At 47.4% G+C, this 10,999-nt stretch overlaps 1 protein-coding gene across 1 annotated transcript in view; it reads left to right on the top strand.

Annotated features, from left to right (window-relative positions):
- Positions 1-9,489: 9,489 nt before the first annotated feature.
- The window catches only part of LOC120027067 (cytoplasmic dynein 1 intermediate chain 1-like), a gene marked incomplete at its 5' end in the record, with an annotated part of 38,236 nt that continues 36,726 nt past the window's right edge, over positions 9,490-10,999 (top strand). Inside the window, one exon of the mRNA XM_038971911.1 lies at positions 9,490-9,736. Within this exon, the coding sequence (XP_038827839.1) occupies positions 9,490-9,736 (247 nt within the window). The remainder of the gene's footprint in view (positions 9,737-10,999) is intronic.

The raw sequence follows: 10,999 nt of genomic DNA, 5'->3' as shown, positions 1-10,999 counted from the left end.
AGCCTATGGAAGGAAACATGGTGACTTCAGGTATAGAGAGTTGAACGGAACTATTAGGCCTATGGAAGGAAGCATGGTGATTCAGGTTAGAGTTGAACGGACTATTGGGCCTATGGAAGGAAGCATGTGACTTCAGGTGAGAGAGTCGAAGGACTATTGGCCTATGGAAGAAACATGGTGACTTCAGGTTAGAGAGTTGAACGGACTATTAGGCCTATGGAAGGAAGCATCGGTGACTTCAGGTTAGAGAGTTTGAATGACTATTAGGCCTATGAAAGGAAACATGGTGACTTCAGGTTAGAGAGTTGAACGGACTATTAGGCCTATGGAAGGAAGCATGGTGACTTCAGGTTAGAGTTGAATGGAATATTAGGCCTATGGAAGGAAACATGGTGACTTCAGGTTAGAGAGTTGAACGGACTATTAGGCCTATGGAAGGAAGCATGGTGACTTCAGGTTAGAGAGTTGAACGGGACTATTAGCCTATGGGAAGGAATCATGGTGACTTCAGGTGTAGAGAGTTGAATGACTAATTATGCCTATGAAAGGAAGCATGGTGACTTCAGGTGAGAGAGTTGAACGGACTATTAGGCCCTATGGAAGGAAACCTGGGACTTCAGGTTAAGAGAGTGAATGGATCTATTTTTGCCTATGGAGGAACATGGTGACTTCAGGTTAGAGAGTTGAATGGACTATTAGGCCTATGAAAGGAAACATGGTGACTTCAGGTTAGAGAGTTGAATGGACTATTAGGCATATGGAAGGAAGCATGGTTACTTCAGGTTAGAGTTGAACGGACTATTAGGCCTATGAAAGGAAACATGGTGACTTCAGTTTAGAGTTGAACGGACTATTAGGCCTATGGAAGGAAGCATGGTGACTTCAGGTTAGAGTTGAACGGACTATTAGGCCTATGGAAGGAAACATGGTGACTTCAGGTTAGAGTTGAACGGACTATTAGGCCTATGGAAGGAAGCATGGTGACTTCAGGTGAGAGAGTTGAACGGACTATTAGGCCTATGGAAGGAAACATGGTGACTTCAGGTTAGAGAGTTGAACGGACTATTAGGCCTATGGAAGGAAGCATGGTGACATCAGGTTAGAGAGTTGAACGGACTATTAGGCCTATGGAAGGAAGCATGGTGACTTCAGGTTAGAGTTGAACGTACTATTAGGCCTATGGAAGGAAGCATGGTGACTTCAGGTTAGAGAGTTGAATGGACTATTAGGTCTATGAAAGGAAACATGGTGACTTCAGGTTAGAGTTGAACGTACTATTAGGCCTATGGAAGGAAGCATTGTGACATCAGGTTAGAGTTGAACGGACTATTAGGCCTATGGAAGGAAGCATGGTGACTTCAGGTGAGAGAGTTGAACGGACTATTAGGCCTATGAAAGGAAGCATGGTGACTTCAGGTTAGAGAGTTGAACTATCAGTCCAATCCGTACATCTAGTACATGCTAACTCCAAAGAGTTTATAAGCCATATACTGCTTTGTTTCGAAGATGATGAAGATGATAAACTTCTCTTGAATTTTCCATTATTCCCCTGGTAATCACATGTATCATATCTAATCTTTGATCTTGGTAATCAAGTTCATCAAATCTAGTCTTTCGTCTTTGTAATCACATTTATCATATCTAGTCTTTGGTCTTTGTAATCATATTTATCATATCTAGTCTTTGGTCTTTGTAATCATATTTATCATATCTAGACTTTGGTCTTTGTAATCATATTTATCATATCTAGACTTTGGTCTTTGTAATCATATTTATCATATCTAGACTTTGGTCTTTGTAATCATATTTATCATATCTAGACTTTGGTCTTTGTAATCATATTTATCATATCTAATCTTTGGTGTTTGCAATCACATTTATCATATATTTATTATATCTAAACAAAACCAGTTGAGAAGGTTCAGAGCAGCTGAAAGGGCATGGTGATAATAGACAGAAGGCCTATATTCTCATATCAACAAGGCTCTTGAGCCAGTAATTTTAGGAGGCCTCAGGGCATACTCAAACTGTGTCATACACACACACAGACACTCACTCACCCCTGAAAACAAACGGCGCTGGTGTTGAGTTGAGAGTGTGAGACGTGACACGTCTGGCGGGATGGAATCACTTCCTCCTGTGAACTGGGCGCCCATTGTCACTGCGACCCCTACCCAGTTAACCTCCGACCAAGGGGTCAACATGACAACGAGCCCACTGAGGATTCGGGTGTGCGTGAGCGTGCAGAGAGTGTGTGTGTTTGCGCGTTCGCAGCCACAGGTGTCTGGTAGGGTGTCAAGTGGGCTTTTGGGGCCTCATTCTCACCATCTGTTTCCAGGGTGATGGGATGGGGGAGGGGTTACCAACACATGTCTGGAGGAAGGAGGGAGGGAGGGGAAGGGCGGTGGGCAGAGGGTGTGAATGGAGGGACCAAGCAGGCCGCAGGAAGACTGGCAGGTGCTTGTGGATGTTAGCCCCTCTTTTGCCCCCTTCACTGGGGGGGAGTCGGGGTAATTGCGGGGCCGAGTTTAGGGTGGGGTTGTTGGATCTCAAGGTCAGAGGTTAGGACAGAGCCGAGGGCATTCACGCCACTCAGAGAGGCACCTTCTGTGTGTTAACTTACTTTCTGATGAGGCCTGTGTGTTAACTTCCTCTCTGATGAGGCCTGTGTGTTAACTTCCTCTCTGATGGGGCCTGTGTGTTAACTTCCTCTCTGATGAGGCCTGTGTGTTAACTTCCTCTCTGATGAGGCCTGTGTGTTAACTTCGTTTCTGATGAGGCCTGTGTGTTAACTTCCTCTCTGATGAGGCCTGTGTGTTAACTTCCTCTCTGATGAGGCCTGTGTGTTAACTTCCTCTCTGATGAAGCCTGTGTGTTAACTTCCTCTCTGATGGGGCCTGTGTGTTAACTTCCTCTCTGATGAGGCGTGTGTGTTAACTTCCTCTCTGATGAGGCCTGTGTGTTAACTTCCTCTCTGATGAGGCCTGTGTGTTAACTTCCTCTCTGATGAAGCCTGTGTGTTAACTTCCTCTCTGATGAGGCCTGTGTGTTAACTTCCTCTCTGATGAGGCCTGTGTGTTAACTTCCTCTCTGATGAGGCCTGTGTGTGAACTTCCTCTCTGATGAGGCCTGTGTGATAACTTCGTCTCTGATGAAGCCTGTGTGTTAACTTCCTCTCTGATGAGGCCTGTGTGTTAACTTCCTCTCTGATGAGGCCTGTGTGTTAATTTCCTCTCTGATGAGGCCTGTGTGATGGGAGGGGAGTGGGCTTGGTCATGTTACTAATAATCATGTTGGGGGGGAGTGGGCTTGGTCATGTTACTAATAAATCATGTTGGGGGGAGTGGGCTTGTCATGTTACTATATCATGTTGGGGGGAGTGGGGCTTGGTCATGTACTAATAATCATTTGGGGGAGGGGCTTGGTCATGTTACTAAATAATCATGTGGGGGGGTGGGCTTGGTCATGTTACTATTAATCATGTTGGGGGGAGTGGGCTTGGTCATGTTACTAATAATCATGTTGGGGGAGTGGGCTTGGTCATTTTACTAATAATCATGTTGGGGGAGTATGCTGTGGTCATGTTACTAATATCATGTTGGAGGGGAGTGGGCTTGGTCATGTTTACTAATAATATGTTGGGGGGAGTGGGCTTGGTCATGTTACTAATAATCATTTTGGGGAGTTGGCTTGGTCATGTTACTAATAATCATGTTGGGAGGGAGTGGGCTTGGTCATGTTCTAATAATCATGTTGGGGGGTGGGCTTGGTCATGTTACTAATAATCATGTTGGGGGGAGTGGGCTTGGTCATTTAATTAATCATTTGGGGGGTAGTGGGCTTGGTCATGTTACTATTAATCATGTTGGGAAGGGGGAGTGGGCTTGGTCCATGTTACTAATAATCCATGTTGGGGGGAGGGGCTTGGTCATGTTCTATTAATCATGTTGGGAGTGGGCTTGTCATGTTACTATTAATCATGTTTGGGAGGGGAGTGGGCTTGGTCAGTTTACTAATATCATGTGTGGGGGAGTGGGCTTGGTCATGTTACTATTAATCATGTTGGGGGGAGTGGGCTTGGTCATGTTACTATTAATCATGTTGGGAGGGGAGTGGGCTTGGTCATGTTACTAATAATCATGTTGGGGGGAGTGGGCTTGGTCATGTTACTAATAATCATGTTGGGGGAGTGGCTTGTCATGTTACAATAACATGTTGGGGGGGAGTGGGCTTGGTCATGTTAACTAATAATCATGTTGGGGGGAGTGGGCTTGGTCATGTTAACTATTAATCATGTTGGGGGGGAGTGGGCTTGGTCATGTTACTAATAATCATGTTGGGGGGAGTGGGCTTGGTCATGTTACTAATAATCATGTTGGGGGGAGTGGGCTTGGTCATGTTACTAATAATCATGTTGGGGGGAGTGGGCTTGGTCATGTTACTATTAATCATGTTGGGGGGGGGTGGCTTGGTCATGTTACTAATAATCATGTTGGGGGGGAGTGGGCTTGGTCATGTTACTATTAATCATGTTGGGGGGGGTGGGCTTGGTCATGTACATATTAATCATGTTGGGAGGGGAGTGGGCTTGGTCATGTTACTAATAATCATGTTGGGGGAGTGGGCTTGGTCATGTTACTAATAATCATGTTGGGGGGAGTGGGCTTGGTCATGTTACTATTAATCATGTTGGGAGGGGAGTGGGCTTGGTCATGTTACTAATAATCATGTTGGGGGAGTGGGCTGGTCATGTTACAATAATCATTTGGGGGGAGTGGGCTTGGTCATGTTACTAATAATCAGTTGGGGGGAGTGGGCTTGGTCATGTTACTATTAATCATGTTGGGAGGGGATGGCTTGGTCATGTTACTAATAATCATGTTTGGGGGGGAGTGGGCTTGGTCATGTTACTAATAATCATGTTGGAGGGAGTGTTTGGCTTGGTCAGTTTACTAATAATCATGTTGGGGGGAGGGGGCTTGGTCAGGTTACTAATAATCATGTTGGGGGGGGTGGGCTTGGTCATGTTACTAATAATCATGTTGGGGGGAGTGGGCTTGGTCATGTTACTATTAATCATGTTGGGAGGGGAGTGGGCTTGGTCATGTTACTAATAATCATGTTGGAGGAGTGGGCTTGGTCATGTACTAATAATCATGTTGGGGGAGTGGGCTTGGTCTGTTTACTAATAATCAGTTGGGGGGAGTGGGCTTGGTCATGTTACTAATAATCATGTTGGGGGGGAGTGGGCTTGTCATGTTCTAATAATCATGTTGGGGGGAGTGGGCTTGGTCTGTACTATAATCATGTTGGGGGGAGTTGGCTTGGTCATGTTACTAATAATCATGTTGGGGGGAGTTGGCTTGGTCATGTTACTAATAATCATGTTGGGGGGAGTGGGCTTGGTCATGTTACTAATAATCATGTTGGGGGGAGTGGGCTTGGTCATGTTACTAATAATCATGTTGGGGGGAGTGGGCTTGGTCATGTTACTAATAATCATGTTGGGGGGAGTGGGCTTGGTCATGTTACTAATAATCATGTTGGGGAGTGTGGCTTTGTCATGTTACTAATAATCATGTTGGGAGGGAGTAGGCTTGGTCATGGTTACTAATAATCATGTTGGGGGAGAGTGGGCTTGGTCATGTTACTAATAATCTGTTGGGGGAGTTGGCTTGGTCTGTTACTAATAATCATGTTGGGGGGAGGAGTGGGCTTGGTCATGTTACTATTAATCATGTTGGGGGGAGTGGGCTTGGTCAGTACTAATAATCATGTTGGGTGAGTTGGCTTGGTCATGTTACTAATAATGTTGGGGGAGGAGTGGCTTGGTCATGTTACTAATAATCATGTTGGGGGAGGAGTGGGCTTGGTCATGTTACTATTTTAATCATGTTGGGGAGGGAGTTGGCTTGGTCATGTTACTAATATCATGTTGGGGGGAGGAGTGTGGGCTTGTCCATGTTCACTATTAACATGTTGGGGGGATTGGCTTGTATGTTCAATATCGTGGGGTGAGTGTTGCATGTTATATTAATCATGTTTGGGGGGAGTTGGCTTGGTCCTTTTACTATAATCATGTTGGGGGGGAGGTGGTCTTTGTCTACTATAATCATGGTTGGGGGAGAGTGGGCTTGGTCATGTTAACTACAAATCATGTTGGGGGGAGTGGGCTTGTCATGTTACTATAATCATGGTTGGGGGGGAGTGGGCTTGGTCATGTTACTAATATCATGTTGGGGGGAGTGGGCTTGGTCATGTTTACTAATAATCATTGTTGGGGGGAGTGGGCTTGGTCGTTACTATTAATCATGTTGGGAGGGGATGTGGGGCTGGTCATGTTACTATTAATCATGTGGGGCAGTTGGGCGGCTTGTCATGTTACTAATAATCATGTTGGGGGGAGTGGCTTGGTCATTTATATAATCAGTTGGGGAGTGGGTTGGTCATGTTACTATACATTTGGGGGGAGGTTGGGCTTGGTCTGGTTCTATTAATCATGTTGGGGGGGAGTGTCTTGTCTTTACTATTCATCAGGTTGTGGGAGGGAGTGGGCTTGGTCATGTTACTACATAATCATGTTGGGGGGAGTGGGCTTGGTCATGTTTACTAAATAATCATTTGGGGGGAGTGGGCTTGGTCATGTTACTAATAATCATGTTGGGGGGAGTGGGCTTGGTCCTGTTACAATTAATCATGTTGGGGGGAGTGGGCTTGGTCATGTTACTATAATCAGTTGTTGGGGGAGTGGGCTTGGTCATGTTACTAATATCATGTTGGGGGGAGTGGGCTTGTATGTTACTAATATCATGTTGGGGGAGTGGGCTTGGTCATGTTACTAATAATCATGTTGGGGGGAGTTGGCTGGTCATGTTACTAATAATCATGTTGGGGGAGTGGGCTTGGTCATGTTACTAAATAATCTGTGGGATGAGTGGGCTTGGGTCATGTTACTAATAATCATGTTGGGGGGAGTGGGCTGGTCTGTTACTAATAATCATGTTGGGGGGGAGTTGGCTTGGTCATGTTACTAATAAAAAATCCATGGTTGGGGGAGTGGGCTTGGTCATGTTTACTAATAATCATGTTGGAGGGGATGTGGCTTGGTCATGTTACTAATAATCATGTTGGGGAGTTGGGCTTTGTCATGTTACTAATAATCATGTTGGGGGGAGTTGGCTTGGTCATGTTACTAATAATCATGTTGGGGGGAGTGGGCTTGGTCATGTTACTAATAATCATGTTGGGAGGAGTGGGCTTGGTCATGTTACTAATAATCATGTTGGGGGGAGTTGGCTTGGTCATGTTACTAATAATCATGTTGGGGGGAGGGGGCTTGGTCATGTTACTAATAATCATGTTGGGAGGGAGTGGGCTTGGTCAGTTACTAATAATCATGTTGGGAGGAGTGGGCTTGTCATGTTACTAATAATCATGTTGGGGGGAGTGGGCTTGGTCATGTTACTAATAATCATGTTGGGGGGAGGGTTGGAGTTCTTGGTCATGTTACTAATAATCATGTTGGGAGGGGAGTGGGCTTGGTCATGTTACTAATAATCATGTTGGGAGGAGTGGGCTTGGTCATGTTACTAATAATCATGTTGGGGGGAGGAGTGGGCTTGGTCATGTTACTAATAATCATGTTGGGAGGAGTGGGCTTGGTCATGTTACTAATAATCATGTTGGGGGGAGGAGTGGGCTTGGTCATGTTACTAATAATCATGTTGGGGGGAGGAGTGGGCTTGGTCATGTTACTAATATCATGTTGGGAGGAGTGGGCTTGGTCATGTACTAATAATAATGTGGGGGGAGTGGGCTTGGCATGTTACTAATAATCAGTTGGGGGAGTTGTTGGTCATGTTACTAATAACATGTTGGGAGGAGTGTGGCTTGGTCATGTTACTAATATCATGTTGGGGGAGGTGGGCTTGGTCATGTTACTAATAATCATGTTGGGGGAGTGGGCTTGGTCATGTTACTAATAATCATAGTTGGGGGGAGTGGGCTTGGTCATGTTACTAATAATCATGTTGGGGAGTGGGCTTGGCATGTTACTAATAATCGTTGGGGGGGAGTGGGCTTGGTCATGTTACTAATAATCATGTTGGGGGGGAGTGGGCTTGGTCATGTTACTAATAATCATGTTGGGGGGAGTGGGCTTGGTCATGTTACTAATAATCATGTTGGGAGGGGAGTAGGCTTGGTCATGTTACTAATAAATATGTTGGGGGGAGTTGGCTTGGTCATGTTACTAATAATAATTTTTCTGCAGGTGTTTTCCCAATGTTCCGATAATACAACTGATGGAAATGACAGAAGTCCTAGAAAAATCCTCCAACCTCCAATTGACCTAAACTGTAGTAGTATCAAATGCTTTGCAGGCTGTTCTGCCAAGCCGAATACACTTAATTGTGTGTGTGTGTGTGTGTGGTGTGTGTGTGTGTGTGTGTTGTGTGTGTGTGTGTGTGTGTGTGTGTGTGTGTGTGTGTGTGTGTGTGTGTGGTGTGTGTGTGTGTGTGTGTGTGTGTGTGTAGGAGGCCCATCCGGCCCTGAATGTCAGTTAGTCAGGTGGGCCAGGCCTGCGAATGATTAGATGGGATGGAGTGGTATAAGTATAGAGGGGGGTTGTAGTACTTGGAACAGCTGCTGATTAAAATGACTGCTTGCTCTTTCTTTCTCTCTCTCTCCCTCTCCCTCTCTCTCCCCCTTCCGCCCTCTATACCCCTCTCTCCCTCTCCCTCTCTCTCCCCCTTCCGCCCTCTATACCCCTCTCTCCCTCTCCCTCTCTCTCCCCCTTCCGCCCTCTATACCCCTCTCTACTCTCCCTCTCTCTCCCCCTTCCGCCCTCTATACCCTCTCTCTCTCTCCCTCTCCCTCTCTCCCTCTCTCTCCTCTCTCCCCTTCCGCCTCATACCCCTCTCTCTCTTTCCCTCTCCCTCTCTCTCCCCCTTCCGCTCTCTATTCCCCTCTCTCTCTCTCCCTCTCCCTCTCTCTCCCCCTTCCCCCCTCTATTCCCTCTCTCTCTCTCCCTCTCCCTCTCTCTCCCCTTCCGCCCTCTATACCCCTCTCCTCTCTCCTCCCTCTCCTCTCTCCCCCCCTTCCGCCTTCTATACCCCTCTCTCTCTCCCCTTCCAGCCCTCTATACCCCCTCTCTCTCTCCCTCTCCCTCTCTCTCCCCTTCCGCTTCTATACCCTCTCTCTCTCCCTCTCCTCCCTCTCTCTCCCTCTTCCGCCCTCTATACCCCTCTCTCCCTCTCCCTCTCTCTCCCCCTTCCCGCCCTCTATACCCCTCTCTCTCTCCCTCTCCTCTCTCCCCTTCCGCCCTCTACTACCCCTCTCTCCCTCTCCCTCTCTCTCCCCCTTCCGCTCTCTATACCCTCTCTCTCCTCTCCCTCTCTCTCCCCCTTCCGCCCTCTATACCCCTCTCTCTCTCTCCCTCTCCCTCTCTCTCCCCCTTCCGCCCTCTATACCCCTCTCTCTCTCTCCCTCTCCCTCTCTCTCCCCCTTCCGCCCTCTATACCCCTCTCTCTCTCTCCCTCTCCCTCTCTCTCCTCCCCTTCCGCCTCTATACCCCTCTCTCTCTCTCCCTCTCCCTCTCTCTCCCCCTTCCGCCCTCTATACCCCTCGCTCTCTCTTTCTACAGAGGAGGAAGAAGAGGATGAAGAAATCACAGAGCTGAAGCCTGATCCTGAATCTGACCAGCAGGAGGAGGAGGACACCAAGGAGATGAAAGAGGGTAAGAAAAGGGGGATGAGAAGAGGGGGAGGAGAAGAGGGGGATGAGAAGAAGGGGCATTTTGTAGAGGGGGATGATAAGAGGGGGAGGAGAAGAAGGGCATGAGTAGAGGGGGATGATAAGAGGGGGATGAGAAGAAGGGGCATTTTGTAGAGGGGGATGAGAAGAGGGGGAGGAGAAGAAGGGGCATTTTGTAGAGGGGGAGGAGAAGAGGGGGCATTTTGTAGAGGGGGATGAGAAGAGGGGGATGAGAGGGGGATGAGAAGAAGGGGCATTTTGTAGAGGGGGAGGAGAAGAAGGGGCATGAGTAGAGGGGGAGGAGAAGAAGGGGCATGAGTAGAGGGGGAGGAGAAGAGGGGGATGAGAAGAAGGGGCATTTTGTAGAGGGGGAAGAGAAGAAGGGGCATGAGTAGAGGGGGAGGAGAAGAAGGGGCATGAGTAGAGGGGGAGGAGAAGAGGGGGCATTTTGTAGAGGGGGAGGAGAAGAGGGGGATAGGTCATAGGTCACACATATGTCAGATAATCATTTCTGAGACTGAACTCTCCAGTTCTCTCAACCAATTGAGTTTAACCACCACCTTGGTTTGGGAAACAGTATAACAGAAACATAACATATTTCAATTAAAAACAAGTTAAAGCGATGAATAAATTCATCAAATGTATTTATAAAGCCCTTTTTACATCAGCCCATGTCACAAAGTGCTTATACAGAAACCCAGCCTAAAACCCCAAACAGCAAGTAATGCAGATGTAGAAGCACGGTGGCTAGGAAAAACTCCCTGGAAAGGCAGGAACCTAGGAAGAAACCTAGAGAGGAACCAGGCTCTGAGGGGTGGCCAGTCCTCTTCTGGCTGTGCCGGGTGGAGATTATTGAAGACGTTCAAACTTTCATAGATGACCAGCAGGGTCAACGAGAGAGAGAGAGAGATGGGAGAATTAGAGGGAGCATACTGAAGATCACACAGGACACTAGATAAGACAGGAGAAATACTCCAGATAGGACAGACTGACCCTAGCCCCCTGGCACATAGACACTGGAGACTGAGACAGTGGGAGTCGGGGGACACTGGCCCCGTCCAAAGTTACTCCCGGAGAGGGCCAACCAGGCAGGATATAACCCCACCCACTTTGCCAAAGCACAGCCCCCACACCACTAAAGGATATCAAAGACCACTAATGTACTACCCTGAGACAAGGCCGAGTGTAGCCCACCAAGATCTCCCCCACCTCACGAGCCCGAGGACAGGAAGGATGGGAATCGCGA

This window comes from Salvelinus namaycush, chromosome 32, assembly GCF_016432855.1.
Source record: "Salvelinus namaycush isolate Seneca chromosome 32, SaNama_1.0, whole genome shotgun sequence".
Classification (NCBI taxonomy): domain Eukaryota; kingdom Metazoa; phylum Chordata; class Actinopteri; order Salmoniformes; family Salmonidae; genus Salvelinus; species Salvelinus namaycush.
Note: the sequence above shows the minus strand (reverse complement) of the source record. Positions and strands in the feature narration are given on the sequence as shown.